At 30.7% G+C, this 21,475-nt stretch overlaps 2 protein-coding genes across 5 annotated transcripts; both read left to right on the top strand.

Moving 5' to 3' along the window:
- The first annotated feature begins 972 nt into the window (after positions 1 to 972).
- LOC124832590 (adenylate kinase 1, chloroplastic-like) lies at positions 973 to 3,387 on the top strand. The gene is made up of 4 exons (XM_047306831.2): positions 973 to 1,287; positions 2,263 to 2,403; positions 2,537 to 2,809; positions 2,880 to 3,387. The coding sequence occupies exons 1-4, from the start codon at positions 1,051 to 1,053 to the stop codon at positions 3,021 to 3,023; spliced, it is 795 nt and encodes a 264-aa protein (XP_047162787.1). The 5' UTR covers positions 973 to 1,050; the 3' UTR covers positions 3,024 to 3,387.
- A 6,755-nt stretch (positions 3,388 to 10,142) lies between these two features.
- TTG2 (WRKY family transcription factor family protein) lies at positions 10,143 to 18,085 on the top strand. Of its 4 annotated transcripts, none has more exons than XM_088114977.1 (8): positions 10,143 to 10,687; positions 10,801 to 10,900; positions 15,547 to 15,817; positions 15,894 to 16,025; positions 16,168 to 16,889; positions 17,151 to 17,204; positions 17,290 to 17,448; positions 17,613 to 18,085. In XM_088114977.1, the coding sequence occupies exons 3-8, from the start codon at positions 15,596 to 15,598 to the stop codon at positions 17,797 to 17,799; spliced, it is 1,476 nt and encodes a 491-aa protein (XP_087971103.1). In that variant the 5' UTR covers positions 10,143 to 10,687; positions 10,801 to 10,900; positions 15,547 to 15,595; the 3' UTR covers positions 17,800 to 18,085. The 4 variants fall into 4 exon arrangements, with proteins under 4 accessions (XP_087971103.1, XP_047162806.1, XP_087971104.1 ...); XM_047306850.2 differs by having other exon boundaries at positions 10,146 to 10,687; positions 16,165 to 16,889; XM_088114978.1 differs by lacking the exon at positions 17,151 to 17,204 and having other exon boundaries at positions 10,148 to 10,687.
- The last annotated feature ends 3,390 nt before the right edge of the window (positions 18,086 to 21,475 follow it).

Genomic DNA, 21,475 nt, shown 5'->3' with positions numbered 1-21,475 from the left:
CGTGTCAATTTTTTGCAACATAAATAATTAGGACAAACCATTTAGATCCCAGTAATACGCGGATCTTCTAAATATTTCTCCCAAATTTATTTCTTAATAAAATATCGAGTGACAATTTACATATTATTTTTATAATAACTATCTTAAAAAAATCATACAAATATTTTAATTAATAAATAATATAATATAAAAAAATCAAGTTATTAAAAATTACCTAAAAAAACAAATATTTACACATAAATTTAAAATATTTAATTTTTTAAATCAAATAATTAGAAAAAACATTTTAAGATTTAAAAGATCATAAAAAAAATAAATTATTAAAATAAATATCTTAATTAAAAAATATGTGATTATAAAAATTAATTAAACAAATTATTAGAAATAGTTTAAAAAATATTGGTGTATCAAAATTTTAGAAAATGCAAAATAGTTAAAAAAATTGAAATGAGCAAAATAGAATTCGTGTTCCTCCTGGGACTTCTATAAAAATAAAAAATAATGTAAGAAATAGAAGTTGTATGTTATGAATATGACTTCTATTTCAAAGGCCATTATCAATATAAAAATAAAAATACCAAATTCGTTAAAAGATAAATATCACTTTAGTTAAATTAAAAATATAAGGAAAATATAAGGAAGTAGTCAGCATTATGCACGATTTCAATGTGTTTTTTTTTGTATTTAATTAAAGTTGAAGTTATTGTTCATCTTAATGACTTTATTATTAACACCAAAATCATGAGTACAAGAGTTATCAAGACTTGTTCCTATTTGTAAATTTTCAGAAAAAAATCTCATATTCGTAATTTTGGAAATAAATAAATAAACATTTGTCATAGTAAAAAAAAAACCTAACAGAACAAACACAATTTACCTAAAATTTAAAAAGAAAATAAGTTATTTAAGAAAAAGAAAGATAGGGTAAACAGTTGGAGAAAAAGAAAGAAAAGAAGAAAAGAAATTTATTTAAGAAGGATGCATTGCTGAGTGCGCAATCAGCGTTGTAAAGAATACCGCTGCGTTCTTGTGCCTCTAGCTGGGTTTCCAATGGCGGCCATAACCCGCCTCGTAAAGCGCACCCCCTACCTCCCTTGCGCGGCGCGATTCCTGTCTCACGCGCCGCCGCAGAAGGAGAGGAATGTCCAGTGGGTGTTCCTGGGGTGTCCCGGCGTTGGAAAAGGCACCTACGCCAGTCGGCTTTGCAACCTCCTTGGCGTTCCTCATATCGCTACCGGCGATCTCGTCCGTAGCGAGCTCGCCTCCAACGGCCCCCTTTCTTCCCAGGTCTCAACCTCTCTCTGGGGATTTCAAAACCCTTTTATCGATTTCGTTGACTTTGAATTTCTGACGTTGATGTGTTATGTCACGCGTTGTGAAACCTAAATCTAATGCGTTAGTGTGAAATGATGTTAAGAATCTATGCTTTTGTTAGTTACAATCACAGTAGTGATGTCATTGCTCATTGAGAAAACAGTGATGTTATTCTGTGACCCTTTGGTCCTAGGTTGTGCATTCTGGTATTAACTAACTTTGGAATTCGATGCACTCAGTTGGCTGAATTGAGATCCAAAGGTTGTGGCTCGTCCCCTTTCAGTGATGTTGTTTTTGAGAAACATATGGTTATGATAGTGCAAACTCAGGGATATTAAATTGAGTCACGCTTTGAGTGGATCTGAATTATTTTTTTGGGCTTCTTATTGTTACAGCTTGCAAGACTGGAAACTGAATACTTGTGGCATATTTTTGTTGTTGGTTAACTTTATTTTGACAATCTGAGCCGCGATCTATGAAATTTAAATAGTTTATTTTGTTAGTTTCTTGCATTCGCCTCTTTGACAGTGGTAAAGGATTATTCTGTTGTTGGGGTTGGATATATGCTATTTATTTTACTAGGTTATAAGTAAAGTCTGCCTTCTTGTCTTCTGAATCCGTGAATTTTGAGTCTTGGTTTCTTCTCATTTTTATTTTCCATGTTTTTAAGCATACAGGTATGAGCTTTGTTTACTATTATTGATCTCTTTTTTGAGGTTTTAATTATACATACCTTTGGTGGTTTTGATTTCAATGCATCATGTGGTGTACCCTATTTTTTATCTGTTTATTGGAAGCTGTTGGGTATGAATTGAAGATAACACGGCTTTAACTTCTAAAGTAGCCTAGTTTTTGACCAAATAAATTGTAGGAGGGTAGTATATTTATTTTTTATCTACCCAGCCATCTATTTTACTTTTTGATTTTCTATTTTTGGTCTTTTTACAGCTATCAGAAATTGTTAATCAAGGTAAATTGGTGTCCGATGAAATCGTCATGAGTCTATTGTCGAAGAGGCTGGCTGATGGGGAAGCAAAAGGTGAATCGGGATTTATTCTTGATGGGTTTCCACGAACAATAAAGCAAGCGGTGAGTATTACGTCTTTATATTGATTACCTTATGTGCTTGTAGTAGCCAAACAATGGCTATATTTTCTGTCCTCCCCATACTTTGTTAACAACAGCAATGCAATAAAAACGTGCTTAACATCTGTGTGAACAGGAAATATTGGAAGGAGTGACTGACATTGACTTGGTAGTCAATCTGAAGATCCAAGAAGAAGCACTGCTTGCCAAATGCCTTGGTAGAAGAATTTGCGATCAATGTGGAGGAAATTTTAATGTTGCTTCCATCAGCATTAAGGGTGAGAATGGGCGCCCAGGAATGGTCATGGCTCCACTTCTTCCTCCTGCACATTGTATGTCAAAGCTCGTTACACGTTCAGATGATACCGAAGAAGTGGTCAAAGAAAGGCTTCGAATATACAGTGAAAAGGTATTTGTGTTATTATTTCGTTAAATTTCCCAATTCATTTGTATTAATTTTATAACTATCATGCTTGCAGAGTCAGCCTGTGGAAGAATTTTACCGTAGCAGAGGAAAACTCTTGGAGTTTGATTTGCCAGGAGGGATCCCAGAATCTTGGCCTAAGTTGCTACAAGCTCTTAATCTTTACGATTATGAGGAGAAGCAATCCGTTGCTGCATAAGATATAAAATCATACCACACAAATGAGTATTTCATTCTTTGCATGCATGTATGTATTGCATGCTTTAAATTTTGCAGATATAGAACCAAAGAGGGTGGACTTCTCTATTGGTATTATTTGGATAAATAATGATACATGAGGTGTTCAAATCTGATATAACCTCTTCCCGGTTGGGAATTCACTATTTTAATTCAGTTAATAATGACATTGGTTTTTATGCTTTTTAATGGTTGTCAGCAACAGTTAATTCCTATAGAATTGCTGACTGGTTAGGATTTAGCAATAAGCTTCAGTAAGATTGGCTCATAATTACTGTGTTGTAACTGAAATATGAAATACGAATGAATTAATGCTGTTGTACTAATTTCTTCTTTGCCTCCCGATTTCACAATTCCCACTCATGTTTCCTTGGTTGACTCTGTTTTGGATTATATTATGGTGATTCAAATCATAGGAGTTCTCTTTTATTGTTAACAGGAATTCGCATTTCATATATCTGATAGTGTTTGGATTAAAGCTTTGTTTTTCATCAATATTATCTAAATGGTATCAGTTTGTAGAAATACTCAATGATTCTGTCATACTAGTCCTCTTGGTACATCGCAGCTGGCCGAGCTGGTCGTCATAGTGTTTGCGAGCCAGTAAGTTTAATCAGCTGCTACATTAAGAGAGGGCACGGTACCAGCTCTTAACTGCTCAAGTTTTTGTGGTGCAAGATAGATCGTGCCCTGCATTTTATTCCAACAATCAAGAGTTCCTTTTTTGTTCCACCTTTTTTTTTTGGACAAAACATAATTGCATTTTCTCGTGTTTTAGTCATGTTTTTCAAACAAAATTATTGTTTTGGAAATTCCAATTATAGTTTTCATCTAAGGTCTGAATGAGTGTAATTTTAGTGAAATTTTAATTATGATAACTGTGTTGAAGTTGTCTCCCTTTTTTACTAGGCCCGAGTTTCATTGCGTTGGCAATGGACATATAACCCTGTTGAAGTTTTCCAGTACACACTAACGTTTAATTTTATAAAGTTCTGAGAACTGAATATTAGTTGTAAAAGGTTTTGTTAAATGATGTAAACAAAAACGAGAATGTTTCTGTACTCGGATTTAAACATATAACTAATGATAAATCATCATGGAAGACTTTTATAATAGCTATAGTATGTCACTGGCTCGACACAGTTAACTCTATCAACAATCTTAGCTGTCATCTTATCCACGCTTCTCCTCAATGTCTTCTTCAACCTCCAAAACAATCACTTTCACCTCTAACCCTATTTCGAAATAGACTAAAAATCAACCGTCACTACATGCTAAGGCGTAACTATATGTTAGTCCTAAGATTGATAAGATATCTTACATAAACGTCAACCGAAAGCGGAAGAAGAGATTATTTAACGTGTGTTTGGATTTTGTACCAGTTAAACTGAAGGTGAACCTAACAATTTTTTTCCTTTAATTTAATTTTAAAAAATCGAAATGGAACTTTCCACCGGAACAAAAGCAAAAAGACAGCATAGAGAAGGTAAATACTTTTAGAAACCAGTACTTACTTCGCCCTACTACTGTACAGAGAGAGAACAAAATTAACACAATTTTATTTGGACTCACTTTCTGCATTACAATAAAAATATTCAACCTTTTCACTAAGAATTTATACAACACCATAAAGTTGGGGCCATTTGAAAAGAAAGATTAGTGGTGAGAAAATGGAAAGAAAGTTTTACACTTGCATGTTTGACAGTAATTTGAAGTGAATAAAGTAGGTTGTGTTGTGCAATTGGAGGCAGAAAATGGGGTATTGGGATCCTCTTTGATTTGTGCAGTCACATGCAAGCGACAAAACATGCAATGCTTATGTACTCATAGTATAGCATTAATTTCTGAACATAATTAGGAAAAAACAAACACTAATAAACTAGTTTTCTGAAATCATGTTCAACGTATAATGGTATCTCACCTTTTGCTTTTCTTCCAGTCTATTATTAGAACTCATGAGTCAAGTTGAATGTGCCAAAACAAAACTTTCATATCAAAACTTTTGGGTTCGCTGCGTCATTGCCAATCAATTACATTCAATGAATACGTCCTCTTATAACATTTTGCAACAGCCAAAAGATTGGTTTCGTTAAAAATTTTATCCAATAATGTATTATAACTTTAACTATTTATTTTTATCAAGATTTCTATTCTTTGGAAAATTTTGAGATAAGTGTTGATGTTACAAGTTTCAACAACTAGTATAGTTAAATAATGAGACTACGTTAAATATTTCTGTGAGGCACCTTGGCTTTTCTCGTACAATTTTCAATGCAATTGGATCAACAAAAGTATAAGCATGATACTGAAATCACACTTTTCAAACCATTGATGAATTAAAATTATTGATAAAAATATTTTTAATCTTCTGAAACTTAGTTAAATTAGTTTTAATTTTTAAAAGAATATACATTTTCTCCAGTTTTAAAATGTTATTTAATTACGTTCGTAAAAACAATATTTAAATTAGTGGATGAAAAATAATATGTTTTAAAATATTTAAAATAAACATAGATAGTTTTAAAAAAATTGAAACCAAAACTTGAAAAATTGTAGTAAGACAAAAAAAAAAAAAAATTGTGGGACATACACAGCTAACACTCGGACGCGTTCACTTTCCGTCTCATCTAACGTTCAATGCCCTCAACTAACTCTCAAACCCAATGCTATTTGTAAACCCTAATTTTGATTCCAAACAAATCATCTTTCATCACTCTTTCATAATCTAATTTTATTATATGATTATTATCTCTTAATCACCTTTACCAATAAACACATATATAATAAACTTAAATACACACACACACACACATATATATATATATAGTATATTTTAATTTAATTTGTTCATATTCAGTTATTTTTCATTGACAAAAACTTATATTCTACTCTTAAATTTAGTATACAAAAGAAAAATAGTAATGCTTTAAAAAAAAAATTCTTCTAGTACTTTGAGACGCACAATTATCAATGATATGGTCAAAGTTACTGTTTCCGACATATCTTCTCAACAGAAAAGGAATTATTCAACTTTTTCTTGTAACTATAAAAAATTCCAGTAAGTTTTTATTAAATTTAATTGTCAAAGAAATTATTTCAGCGACTAAAGCTACATAAACCTGATTAATATTTTCTTAGAGTAACTTAAACGTAAGGATAACAAAATCAATTGACCAGTTGTAACTTTGAAATAATCATTATTAATTTCTTTGCAATACCATTATTTCAATTATATATTCATGTGGTGATATATATATATATATATATATATATATATATATATATATATATATATATATATATATTAGTAAATATTAAGTCTGTTATTTCAGCTAGTATCTAAATAATTGTATGAAATGCACTAAATGGATTTGTGTTATGGTTATTTAGATTGTTGAGGTTACATATTTTGGATGGTATGTTGAGTTATTATATGATTTGTAGTATTTATATGAACTTATAATTAAAAATGAAAAGTACTTAGTTCACTTATTATCTAAATTGTGTAAATTAATACATGAATTGATGAGGAGTTGAGAGTGAGTTTCAGCACCCCATACATATTTGTGTATGTATAGTTATTTACATAATGAACTTGTCTTGTTTTATAGAAGTAGTATTATTTATTATTTTTTATCTTGTATTCTCTTGAGTTTATGCTCACTTGTTAATTTATTGTTTTAAAAATAATTAGATGTAGTACGTTGAATTATCGGTATGATTGAATTATATATTTATCTTAATTTTGATATAATTTACCCTTCTTTCTTTTTGTTTTTGTTTGTAATGTGAGATTTATTGTAATTATACTTTATACATGAGTTACATGAGAGATCAGTGTAAGAATATTAAGGAAAGTTTATATATATACTTACTTTTCTAATTCATGTTATATTTATTTTTCAAACTTAATGTTTAATGTAACTTGATCTCATGGCTTGATTTGTGGTTATTGAGGTATTAAGAAATATTTCATAAATCTAGAAATACAATTTGATTTATTAGTAATTTTTGAATTTTGAATTCAATGCATGTTTTACTTGTTGAAGATTCAAGGGATTAGAACTTGATGAGTAATCATAAGTTCAAAGATATTAGGAATAAGATTTGAGTATAATTATGAGTCGATATTAACATGCAATTGAAATTGGGATAATTGTGAATGCATGACAATGAGGTGGATGAAATTTAGTCATTAAAAAAAGTAAACACACTATGTTAAAATTGCTTGCACACCAACTATTTGATAAAAATACAAAAAAAAAGTTTCTTGTGTTTTTATGAATAATGTTGTCTAATTGAGTTGTAAATTACCTGAATTGTCAACTGTTGCAGAAGTCTCTTGGGTGAGAACAATATTTATCATGTGTTATCCTCTCCTCTCCTTCTCTTTTTTTTTTCATATTCTTCTTCTCACCCATCTTTTCTTAATATAAAAAAAATCCCATTAAAATTTGGCAGGAAATTTACAACTCATTTTGTTGTGGATTGACATAAGGAAATATTTGTCAATAATAAGAATCACAAATTACTAACTAAATTTACTAACTAAATGCACCATGAGATATAAAACCAACAAAAATAGTCATTTGCAATACAAATTCTAATTTACTAATGAACCTTACTTTATCGACAAATTGATTACTAATAGAAATATTTATCGGTAATTAAATTTCAAAATTTGTCAGTAAAATCCAACTGTAAATTTGGCTTTATCAATAGTAAATTTGTCGATAATTAAAATTTTTTTGTATTGAATTACATAAAATGATAAAAGAAAAATTAATGTAACAATAATTTAAAATAAGAAATAAGAAAATATATTTAAATAAAATTTATCATATAAACTCATTTAAATAAAAAATAACTTTTTTAAATAGAGAAAACATATTTTAAATTTCAAAAATAAATTACACAATAATATTCTTATTTAGAAACACAAATTTAATCTATATAACAACAAAAAATCACCAAAATCACATACAAATGCACTAAGATTTTTAACGTGGAAAACCCTTCAAAGCAAAAGTATAACACTACAAGTTGTCCAAATCAAAGAAATAGGTCCTTTATGATCATTAAAGAATACAAATTAATCTTAATCAAGTGCACAAAGTAATGCTATAACATCTAACCAAAAAGCAGAGCAACAAGTTTGCAAATAAAGAACAATGAAGATAAAAAACCTATATACACAATTGTAGTGCAAACTCAATTTCTCCAAATTCAGACCTCGTGTCAGAGATCTGAACAATCATAATGAAGAATAGGATGTCCTGAACGTGCTGTCAAATTTTCAACATGATCTATAATGCCAATTTTACAATAAAAACTTAGTGAAATACGTGAACAAATGTTTTCCTCTTCCTCTCTCTCAATATGTTAGGGTTTTAAGTGGATTCTAACTCAACTTTTTTTGTCTTTGAATTACTTTCTAGCTCCCTCTCCACTAGGTTAAGTGAGACATGGACTTCTCAATTTTTGAGTCTTTTCTCCACATAGGAAGGGAGCCCATTATTCAAGACCCAACAAATCTCTCTCACACAACTATGTGGTGATAACCACCAAATAGATGATCTCACAACAAACTTCAAATTTTCCTCTTGGCTATTCTTTAGTCATTATATCAACATCATTGCCATTTGTATGAACCTTTTCCAACTCCAATAACTTAGCATCCAAAGCATCATGTATCCATACCTCACATCAATATGTTTGGATCTAGAATGAAAAGTTGGATTCTTACTAAGATGGATAACACTCTAACTATCAACAAATAATGGATAGTTATCTTGCACAAAGCTAAGCTCTTGTAATAATTTCTTTCGTCATAACAACTCCCTGCATGCTCCAATAATGACAATGAACTTTGCCTCTATAGTAGACAATGTTACATACCTTTACAATCTTGATTGCTAAGCCACAACTCCCCTACAAACTTAATCAAATAGCTTGAAGTAGACTTCCTTGAATCAATGTTTCTAGTCATATCTAAATCTGAATAGCCCACCAAATTAAGCTTATAATCTCCAAAACAAAGTTTCATATCAACAGTACCATGAAGATATCTTAAAATTCATTTCTCAAAATTCCAATGCTTTCTATCTGGGTTTGACAAAAAATCGTTTGCCTATACCAACAACATGTGCAATATCTAATCTCGTGCATACCATTGCATACATCAAACTGCCTATTGTAGATGCATAAGAAACTCTGCTCATATATGCCTTCTCAGCTTCATTTAAGGGACTCTATGTAACACTTAGTTTAAAATGAGTAGTAAGAAGAGTGCTCACTACTTTCACATTTTCCATTTACAATTTCCACAACACCCTTCTAATAGTGTTCTTGTGACAACCAAAACTTCTTTTTCTTTTCTCTCTCGATGATTCTTATTTCAATAATTTTGTTAACAACTCCTAATTTTTTCATGAAAAATGACTCACCGAATTACTTCTTCAACCTATTAATTTTGGAAACATATTTCCTAATAATAATAATAATAACATATAATAATAGAATAATAAAATCATCATAAAAACTTTTAGCAAAAGACAATAATAACACATCCTAAAAGTCTTCAAAATATCAAAGGTTTAGACAATAATATAGTTTTTTTTGTTCCACTATTATATGATCTCATTGTTTTCAGATTTTCAATAAGATCTAACTTTTTTAATCATAACAATTAGTTATTTACTTATATTGAAAAACATAATAATAAAAATAATGACGCGTACGTTACCCAATATGTAAATGATAGATCAATATATTACACGTTTGCCATGCTATTATAGTTTTAGTCACGTTTTCTTAAATTCATAAATATTCTTAAAAAAGAAAACCTAATTAAAAACTTTAAAATAGCGAAAAGAATTGTCAAGTAAATAATATATTTTATGTTATTTATTTAGTGTAGTGTGGACAAGATGAAAGTGAGCGAAATAATCCAACAACAGGATGTTATGAGATAAAAGAGAAAAAAAAAACATTGGGATCGATATATTTATTAACTCATGTTCTATGCTTTCGCGCAAAGTGTCTGCAACGGTAACAGTAGAGGAGTCGAAGAGTTGAACTACTCGGTGTGGGATCTAATCTGATATCTGTAACAGTTCATTTGACATGATATCTTGTTGTTTCTCTCTCGTTATCTGTTTCTTAACAATTTACCATTTACCCGCGTAGCGAATGGTCAAAGAGGGACACTGAGACAGTTAGTTGTCCGTACAACGTTGGAGGTTGGCTTCCACTGCCAACCACCAATCCCAAGATTCATATGTCCCAATAAACATAACAAACATAAACATGCAAATGCAATGCAACTATACTTTTAAACATTCACTGTTAAGAACCACAGAGCATGTGGTTAATTTTTGAAAAGGGTGCATTGCATTACAGACATAGCAGTTAGATTCTGGATTTTATTTTCAAATCAAAAACCACTCCCTCCTCTCTCTCCCTCTCTGTGCTGCTGGTTTCTGTGTGCATTACAATATAAATATTCATGCATTAGAACTGTTGAGATTTCAGAACAAGATCCTCAGAAGAAGCTGCTTCAAGGTCCTTACTTTTGCTGGTTTATTGCTTGGATCTAGAGAAGAAAATCTTGCCTGTGAAACCCAGGTTTCGTATTTTTGTTTTTGATGCTCACACATTACCCTTATTGAACTGATTTTTTCGTTCTTTTTATGTATATATTGGGCTTATTTTGTTGTGATATTATGAGCCTTATGCAGGAAAAGTTAAACTCAGGTTTTATTCATAAAGCTGGAAATGAAAATTCAGCCAAAATAATCCTCATCCTTTTATGGCATGCTGCTTTTTCTAAGCTTTCTGGTTAGTTTTCTACTCTTTTCTTCTTTGTTTTCTAGTGATAGCCACGAACCCCTTTACACAAACACAAAGGAATGAAAAGAAAAGATACAAACAAGAAGGAAGATACAATCAGCTTCTTTGTTTTTTTCCCTTTCAAATCTTCAAACTAAGGCAAAACTTGGCACAAATTAACCTTGATTTGGGACTTTTCAAAAGTCATTCTTTACATTAACAACGCAGAGTATGTAAAATTCTACAAGATCTGGTTTTCTCAGATTTTTCTGGGTTTCATATAGATCAAGAGTACAAGACTGTTTTACACAGACTCCTCTTCCTATATATATTCAATCACTTTTTTTTTCTTTAATTTCATTAGACAGTACAAAATTACATACCTTTTTGCTGTTATTTATCATATACTGTTTGTTAATCGTTATCAACTTTTTAAAATTAAAAAAAAAAATCAATACATAAAGATGGATTGAAATTAGTGTTCCTGAGCCAGGTGATACTTTATCCTCCATCTGTACAGGCGTGGAACTTTTGATGTGAATTAAAAACGCAAATGGAGTCTGGGAAAAGTTGAAAAGTTTTCGTTCACTACTTTAAACACAAAAAAAGAAACACTTTCACTCTTTTTGTTTGTTCAAGATGAAAGAAAATAGGTAAAGAAATTATATTTTGGAAAGTCGCTTTAATTTTTCTTTGACTAAATCAAAGATGGTATATTCTTACAGGCAATGTTTCTCTTTTCTAAAAATCTACGAAAGTGCATGTCTCTCTCTCTCTCTCTCTTTTATCATATCATTTTTTTCCCTTGATGAATTCACACTAGAAATAGAGGGAAGCTTTTAACATGTTTGGTAGAAAGTTTTTGTTGGTACACATTATCACATGGCTATCTAATATAGAGATAAAGCTATGGAGATTTGAGTTTTTGTGAGTTTCGAAAATGGAGATTTATGACCGACAAGGACTACACAAATAAGTGAAATGCCAGGTTTCATGTTTGTGACTTCAATTTTCCTAACAGGGTATAGATTTCAAGTTTGGCCACTTTAAAACCCAACAAAAACAATTTCAAATTCCTTCAAAACTTCTGGGCACAAACAAAAAAAATCAAAGATTTATTATGTCACACAGAGAGAATAATTAATAAGAATAAAAGAGAAAACAACACTGTAAGTGAAAAAATCTTTCATATAATACATCAAAAGGTGTTAAAAGGAATTAGGGATTCTTATAAAGAAAAAGAAATTTCAAACTTATGCTTTTAGATAAAATTCATATTTTGATAAAAGGAGTATCTTTAATATGTACTTGTAATTTTAGTAGTCTTTTTATTTTATTAATATATTTCTTTTTTAATTTTATCCCATTAGTTTTAATATTATCAATTTGATTTCACTTTAAAAGAAATGTGTCAATGTAGTCAAACCAATGCTAATAACGTTAGAATAGTAACATTGAACATGAAAAAGGAATAACTGACTGTGAAAGTTAACTTACTAATGGAACAACACGGGACATAATTATTATTGCAAATTTGATGGAAGAAATTATACTGATCAGTTTTATAAAAAAAAACATCAAATTAATAACATTGAGACTAAAATAAAAAAATAATCATAAAGAAATAGGAGAAAAAAAACTAAGAAACAATATTGTAAGTAAATAAGTGTCTAGATTATAATTATTTCTCAATGAATGAATATGTATATGCTCACGAATATCCCTTACGTGTTGTTAGTAATTAATTTTTAAATTAATTGATAAAATAAAGCTAATGATAAAAAAAATTAACAATTGAAAAAGTATTTAAGTTATTCTTTAAAAAGATTAAATTAATGTAACTTTATATATTATGATGTAACTTATTTAAATTTCTTTATAAGAGATTATTTTTAATTGAACTTGTGATGCAATTTTGTTTTCATTAACTTTTATTTAACTTTTCACAGAATATTTTTCTAAAAATAATTTTACTTATAAAAAATTACTTATAGGTGTTCATGTAAGTCGTTGAATAAAAAATAATCCACATATTTTTTTAAATAACTAACGAAAATGATAGAAGTTTTTTACATAACAAATTACTAATAACTTATATATATATATATATATATATATATTATATATATATATATACACACACACACACATGTGTGTGTGTTACTTAAAATATAAGAGAGAAATTTTTATATAAGTGTATTTTTTGAATTTCTTTTACCCTTTTATAATAATAATAAAAAATAAGAAATAATATTAATATTAATAAATGAGTTATTAAAAAGAATTATCTTTCCATTCCTTTCTTACAATTTCTTATCTTTTTCCCTTTACTATTCCCTTTATTACTTTCTCTGTAACGAACGTACCGTAAATCTTCCTGTCAAAATTTCCAACTCTTTCAGAATCCAAGTATCATGTTTGTGCTCTTTCACTAAAAAAGGGAAGCATATTTAATATGTTGGATCAAGTGCAAAATGAAAAAAGAAAAAGGAAAATATTTTTGTTTAATTTTCTTAATAACATAAAATAAGAGACTAAAATTATTGTAAGACTCGTGATTTTTACTTTCTCTCCAATCTGAGAAGAAAAGGAGAGTAATGAAAAGAAAAAACTTATTCTGAATTTTATATATATATAACGTTATATACAAATAAAAGAAAAATAAATAACAATTTTTCTTTTCATTTATTTTCTTATATATTATCAAATATCCAAAGCAATTATCTTATTATTTATTTATTCTTTCTTTTTACTCTCCTTCTTCTTAGACCAAACTAAAACATGTGAGTTGTTGTACTGTATAAAAGAGGTAAATAATAAGTAAACAGTGCAATGTGTAAATTTTTCTGTATTTCAATAGTTAGCTAAGTTAAAATGAAAATAAAACCTAGCTTGAAGCAAAAACAGTATAGATAAACTACACGACCTGCATGAATCTTAATTTATTTTATACATAAATCAAGTTAAAAAGAATAACATAATTTTTAAAATTTATATTTTTAATTTATGCAAAATTTAGTTTTATCTTTTGAAAAAAAAAACATATTTTTCTCCCCGACTGAGTACGATTGATTATAAATGCATGGGGCATTCCCGTGAGGAATACAGAAGAACGTGGTCCAATTTGATGAAACTTGTCTCAATTCTTCTAAACGTTGCTTTTACATTTCTTGGTGGAACCCATTGTCACTGTTCTATCAGTATAAAACCTTGTTTTGGTTGGTGGGAAGATAGTTTTGGCTTTTCATCTATAGTCTTCAACGTTTCCCTTTTCTATTCTTACACTACAAGAATGATTGAAATTACCGACGGGCATAATTCGTCGGTAATGTATAAAATCCGTCGGTAATTAGCATTTACCGACGGCTTACCGACGGCCAAAATGCCGTCGGTAAAAACGTTGTCGGTAAACTTTACCGACGGATTTTGGCCGTCGGTAATTACCGAAGGCTTTTGGCCGTCGGTAAATCCTTCGGTAATTACCGAAGGCTTTTGGCCGTCGGTAAATCCGTCGGTAAATGTCGCGACCTGGTTCATCTTCTTCCTCTTCCTTCGTCGCTATGTAAATTTTTTTTTCCATTTCCACGAACTCCACCACCAAAACGGCATCACGCGAGTAACAAACTAGTTTCCAAAGTATCAAACAACCAATTTATTTTCAATAGTTAAAATTATAGTGAATCATGGAGAGTTTTTCTGCAATTCTCAGATTTGTAAGATAAATGTTTCTAATCGTTTCAATGTGGTGGAAAGAACGGTGGTAGAGGGCAGCGGTGGTGGAAAGAACGGTGGTAGAGGATAGCGGTGGTGGAGGGAAGCGGTGGTGGAGGGCAACGGCGGGAGGGCAGCGGCGGGAGGGCAGAGGCGGGAGTGCAGTGACAGTGGAGAGCAACGATGATGGAGAGCAGCGGTGGTGGAGAGCAGCGGTGGTGGAGGGCAACGGTGGTGGAGGGCAGCGGCAGTGGAGGGCAGTGACAGTGGAGAGCACGGTGGAGAGCACGGTGGAGATTTCTTTACTGATTGAAATGAGAGGAGAAATACTTCTTTTACCCACATATATTGGCACTGGATGCGACGCTGGTTTCGAAAAATCCCGCTCTTTTACCGACGGCCAAAAGCCTTCGGTAAATCCGTCGGTAATGTCATTCACGAAATAATGGGCGGGAAATATCCCGCTCTTTTTACCGACGGCCACAAGCCTTCGGTAAATCCGTCGGTAATGTCATCCACGAAATAATGGGCGGGAAATATCCCGCTCTTTTTACCGACGGCCAAAAGCCTTCGGTAAATCCGTCGGTAATGCGCATGTCACTTATCTACGGCCAAAAGCCTTCGGTAAATCCGTCGGTAATGCACATAAAAAATACCGTCGGTAATTCCGTCGAAAATTAAGATATATCGACGAATATTGATCCGTCGGTAAAAATCCGTCGGTAATATTAATGTTTTTTGTAGTGTTATCACAACTTTGTTTCCGTGAAATAATCATTTTCAAACAAAGTTTGTTTCGGACTAGGAACCGTGATTAAGCCCTTGAGTTTGTAATATGTAACGATGTGATTTTGTCTAGGGCCAACTGAAGCCACCACCGTTAGAAATTGCTGCTAATTTAGTTATTGAAACAAGGGTGATGGTTTTGTTTTTATTGCAAACAGAAACACTCGTAAAGTGAACAGACTTTGCGAAAGAGAGACATATTTGAAGATGGATATTAAGGAAGCAGAAAGGGTGGTGATTGCCAAACCTGTTGCTTCAAGACCTACTTGTTCTACTTTCAAATCTTTCTCAGAGCTTTTAGCTGGTGCAATCAATGTTTCTCCTGATATTGCATCTTCTCAGGCTACAGTTTCTGCCATTAGACCCAAGACTGTGAGGTTCAAGCCTGCATCATTGAATCACCCCCATACAGGGTTTGATTCTTGTCAGGTGAACTTTTGTTTCACTTGGAAAAACTCTCTTCTTCCTAGCTGCTTCCAACATAAGTGGTGTTTAACAATTTCAGGCTGATACTTTTGGAGCTGCACTCAGTAACTCTTCTGACAAGATTGCAAAACTTGACCACAATCAGTCCCTCATATACAAACCAACGGCAAAACTTGTGTCAAAGACAACTGTGTCTCTTTTGGCAAATATGGTTAGTAATGTAAATAACATATTTAGTGGTGAACATTAGTTCAAAGTTTTAAGGTCACTTTTCTGAAAAAGGTTATGTGACCCGGTGAATTTTATGATGATTAATATTATACAATTGTCACCTTTCTCTCATTTTGAAGAAGGGAAATTGCAGCACTGGTCAGCGGCAAACACGGCAGTTAATGGAGGCCAATTTTCAACATTCCATCAATGAAAAGTTTAGAACCAACATGAGTTCACATCTTGATCAGAGTATTGCCCCGCATGCAGAAATAAACGAGATCAGCGAAGCTAGTAAGATGGTGCAGCAGAACACAGAGGAAGAGCAGAAGACTTTAACATCCTCAGCGAATTGTGATCGACCTTCTTATGATGGGTACAACTGGAGGAAATATGGTCAGAAGCAAGTGAAAGGGAGTGAGTACCCCAGAAGTTATTACAAGTGCACACATCCTAATTGTCCAGTGAAAAAGAAGGTTGAAAGATCATTTGATGGGCAGATTGCAGAAATTGTTTATAAAGGTGAACATAACCATTTGAAGCCACAGCTACCTAAAAGAAACACAGCAACAGGGACACAAGGTTCGGGGGTGTTGTCTGATGGAATGGTTCAAGACATGTGGAGTAATAGTCACAGCGAGAGGAATGAAGGCAATGAAAGTAGAGTTGAGAACACAGGAGGAGGACTATCTGTGCTTTCAGATTATTATGTCAAACTTCCACAGCCTAATGATTCTGGTCTAAATATTGGTGCGACTAATGCTGGTGGAGGAAGCACGGAAAACTCCTGTGGTCTAAGTGGGGAATGTGAGGAAGGAAGCAAGGGTTATGAGGCACACGAAGATGAACCCAGAAGTAAAAGAAGGTTAATTCTTTTCCTAACTAATTCATCCATAGTCTGCAATAACATGTCAGATAAATCGTTGGTTAAGCAGTTATATGAGAATTCCACACAATAGTTGAGTGTGTGCAATGAATCAATGCATAAAAGCATACTAATATAGGGTAAAGTTTTAGTCTTTCTAAAAAAGTTCTGTTCTTATTTTGTTCTATAAATTCAAAAAACATACTTGATCCTATAAAAAGCCTTTACTAAGTTCATAACATTTTGGGTAACATGATCCAGGCCATCCTTCCTGTGCATCCTGTCCAAAAACAGTTACTGTTCATCAAGTAACATGTTAGTACAATTTTAATATTGTTTTATCTCGTCATTCACCATTTTTAGTCAGAAGATAATTTATATATTGAATCTCATTGTTCAGGAAAAATGAGAATCTATCTAATGAAGTAGCATTATCAGAGGAAGGTTTAGTAGAGCCGCGGATTGTGATGCAAAGTTTCACTGATTCTGAAATACTTGGAGATGGATTTCGCTGGAGGAAATACGGGCAGAAGGTGGTGAAGGGCAATCCATATCCCAGGTTTATTATTATACTTCATGTTCTCATCAAAGTAACTATAATTTAAATTATCTGCTTCAAGATTCCTTGAAATTAAGGACTCGTGAGTTTGAGTTCCTGTTCAAATTACTACTGATTATTTAATAATGTTTTCTTAGAACATGTGAAATAATTTTGTTTTGCAGAAGCTACTACAGATGTACTAATGTAAAGTGCAACGTTCGTAAACACGTGGAGAGAGCAATAGATGACCCGAGATCATTTGTGACCACATATGAAGGAAAACACAATCATGATATGCCTCTCAAGAACACAGGAAATGTGGCCTCTGAGAGAGACTCACAGGCTTCTCTTTGTAAAGATAAAGCATGATTGATAGACACTTCAATTAGTTAACAAGTATGACTCAATGACAGTGCCACAGGCATCAGAAATAATTGAGAAAATTCATTACTGTTATATCCAATAATTGAAGTTGATAAGAAAGACCAAGATATTGACAATTTCAAATGCAATACCTACTGAGACAAAGATGTTTAGGGCAGCTCGTTGATACTTTCTTATGTGCTGGTAATCTGTATTATATATATACAGTATTAGCTATGGAGATCGATTTGTTTCTTATATGTAATAGTTTAGGTGATACTTTCTTGTTCAATACATGTTAATAGTCATCACCTACATATGAAAGAAAAATGACAGTTTCACATTTTCCAAAAGAAAAAATCCACTTCACAAACAAACCATGGTTCATATCAGTTAATTCAATTAAGAATATAGAGTTCGATGTGAACAATTGAAATCATGCTTCACTCACTCATGTCCTGATATATATATATATATATAAAATAAAGAATTAAATGGGTTAGACCGTTATATTATTAGTGAAAATATTAAAGTGATGTAATTAATTATATTTATAACTAAGAGCATATATGGGTTGGCAGCAGTTGTGTAAGGAACAACTGTTATGGAGTTCGTCAAATTTTAAAAAATATATATTTAATTTTAAGAACACTCTATACTAGCGGTTGTGGTATGAACCTTATGCTTCAATTATAGGGACTTTGATATATGCTTAATTATGTAAGTGTACAAATATAGCATATAGTGTCTTAGACATAAATTTAAGCAATTCAAGAATATATCATTGGAAAGCAACTAAAAGTGTTATGAGATATTTCAAAAGAACAAAGAATTATATGCTCACATACAGGAGGTTAGACCAGTTAAAGATTACTGAGTATTCTGATTAAGATTACTGAGTATTCTGATTAAGATTTTGCAGGATGCCAAGACAAGTTTAGGTTATACTTTCATAGTTTATTTGTGCAATGTCAAGCAAACCCTTACAACTTCATCTTCTGTGACTCCAAAATTTGTAGCATTCTATAAGACATCAAATCAAAAAATATGGTTGAAGAACTTTGTTACAAGGTTGCTCATTATAAAAGGAATTAAGTTATATTGTGACAATATCGTATTGTATTCTAACAACAACAAGAGCTCGAGCAAGTCAAAGCATATTGACATCAAGTTCTTGATTGTTAAAGAAAGGGTACATAGTGGACAGATATTCATATAATACTTAGGGACAAACTTCATGATAGTAGATCCTCTTGCTAAGGGACTTATGTCCAAGGTCTTTCATGAGCATGTTATGGGTAGTTTAGAGTTTGAGGAATCTTTAGTTTAGTTGGAGTTAGTCACTTTTATATATTGTGTTCTATGTTTGATTTTATGTATGCATACATTATCTTTTGAACATATTTGATTTTATAGATATGTGGTTTATTATTTCGAAATTACATTTTGTATATTAAGGTTATTATATTGATCTCATTGAGATCAAGTAAGAACCAGTTGAAAATAGATATGGACATGTCACCTTCTTGTAATATGTATGCTATATATTTCATGATGAGTCTATGTCATTTAATTTTGTCAGCATTAGCTATCATTATTATGTTTAGTTGTGATTAATGCAATAAAAACCTGTTTTGATTCTATTTGCATATGTAATCAATGAACAAAATCTTTTTGAACATGCTCAAGACATATAATGACAAATTTGAGTTCATAATCTAACATATACATTTATAAAGTTTTATAAGAATATATAAAATATTAAAATGGTAATTAATTATATGTATGTCTAACAACATAAGTATTATGAAATATTAGTTGTGTAGATACAATATGCAATATTCTATTTTTATAAGAGGCCAAATTAGAAATATATATATATTTTTTTAGAAAAAGTAATCGATAAAGTTTACTTTTTCTATAAAGGGGTTTATTGTCTCATTTATAAGCACCTATGTATTATTCATGTTTTTTTTTTCATAACTATAAAAGAGAAAATCAAGTGGAACTTAATATGTTATGCTGGAAGATCAAATACCTTTTATTTATATTGTTTCCAACGTTCAATCCAAATACGTGCTTAAAGTTTTATGAAATATTTAGAATTGTTCTATTATTGAAGAATTCAATTAATTATTTGTTGTTAATATGTGTAGACGCTTAATATACCAAATTGGTCTTAATATTTTTTTACTTAAATACTTTGAATTGGTATGATTTTGATTAATTACCATTACTTCCATAAATAAGAGACATGAAAATAGAAAAAAAAATGACAAATTGATGAATTATTAATACGTTTCGAGAGTTCAATTTGTTGCCCTCACAACAGAAAAGTTATTTTCATCTAGCCCTTTCAGTGATTTGAAACATTACGTAAATTGAGAGTTATAACAACATAATCACCCAATAACATTTCTTAATAGAAGATACAGTGATTATTAATTATCATATTAACAAAAGGACTACTATAAAATGTCAAAAGTATTCATAATAATAGTGACATGTTAAGTTAAGAAAAACTTTTTGTTTATGCAGAAAATTAAGAAGAGACTTTTGCTTATAAAGCACATGAATGATTATACTGGTTGCAAAAATTATATGTAGGAAACAAATATATGTTTCTCATTAACTATATAGAAAGAAATATTAGTGACATATTTATGTTAAGTGAGAATTTTTGCTTATTAGTAAAAACGAATGATCTTTTTATTTATAAATCATATGGATGATAGTACTAATTAATTACAAAGTTGATAAATAGAAAACAAGTATACTTTCAAAACTTTATAACATATCTTAGTTTAGTTTTATTTGTATAAAACTAGATTCACCCAATTAATTGACATTGTTGGATAAAAATAATTCATCTTGACCCGAAATGTTCAACAACATTTTGACATATGATATTATATATCTGATATCTTGAATGATAAGCTTTTGATGCATTTTCATAAAAAAAAAAAAAAAGTGTTTCTCATAGTTATTATGTGTATAAGCATGTTTGTTTTGAAGCCCATATTAATGTTCTTACTCGTAAGAAACTAACTATTTCCATCTTAGAAAACCCATTGTCCCCATCTCAATTAATATAGCTATAATTTAGAACTAAAATGGCAATTGCCACAACCATGATCCACCAAAGAAAATAAAAATTGAAGTGCAAAACAGTAACTTATACTTATATGTGTTTTTAATATATATATATATATATATATATATATATATATATATATATATATTAAGAATACAAAATTAAAAATATATATATTATTAATCAAAAGAAATTTGTCAAAACATATATTCCTAGAGCTATTTATATAAGTCGTCCAAGAAATACAAGATATATAATTAACTAGAAACGTTTAGAAATAAATAATGGTGATTTTTTTTGTTATTTTTTTTTAGTATAATTCATTTCTGTTTTAGTTATATATCTATATATATATATATATATATATATATATATATATATATATATATATATATGATTGCATTGCAAAAACAGATGGCACTTTAGTAGAGAGGGTTTACTACCAGCTGTCTCCGAGTAATAGATTTTTTAGAAGCAAAGTCTCTATCCATACTGAAATATTTTCATTATTTTCTTAAGGGAATTAAATGTGGCAGTAACTATCTTACACTCCTTTTTCCGTGAATGGAATGAATGTAAAACAAGAAG

The sequence above is a fragment of the Vigna umbellata genome, chromosome 5, assembly GCF_029865625.1.
Source record: "Vigna umbellata cultivar VRB3 chromosome 5, Vumbellata_1.0, whole genome shotgun sequence".
NCBI lineage: Eukaryota > Viridiplantae > Streptophyta > Magnoliopsida > Fabales > Fabaceae > Vigna > Vigna umbellata.
The sequence above is the reverse complement of the archived record's forward strand: the minus strand, read 5'-3'. Positions and strand labels throughout refer to the sequence as shown.

Bases quoted from the DNA above. Each gene is read 5' to 3' on its own strand.
- TTG2 (XM_047306850.2), top strand. From the start codon at position 15,596: ATGGATATTAAGGAAGCAGAAAGGGTGGTGATTGCCAAACCTGTTGCT. The intron at 15,818-15,893 runs GTGAACTTTTGT...TAACAATTTCAG, and splicing joins CAGGGTTTGATTCTTGTCAG to GCTGATACTTTTGGAGCTGC. The intron at 16,026-16,164 runs GTTAGTAATGTA...CTCATTTTGAAG, and splicing joins TGTCTCTTTTGGCAAATATG to AAGGGAAATTGCAGCACTGG.
- LOC124832590 (XM_047306831.2), top strand. From the start codon at position 1,051: ATGGCGGCCATAACCCGCCTCGTAAAGCGCACCCCCTACCTCCCTTGC. The intron at 1,288-2,262 runs GTCTCAACCTCT...GTCTTTTTACAG, and splicing joins ACGGCCCCCTTTCTTCCCAG to CTATCAGAAATTGTTAATCA. The intron at 2,404-2,536 runs GTGAGTATTACG...CTGTGTGAACAG, and splicing joins CACGAACAATAAAGCAAGCG to GAAATATTGGAAGGAGTGAC.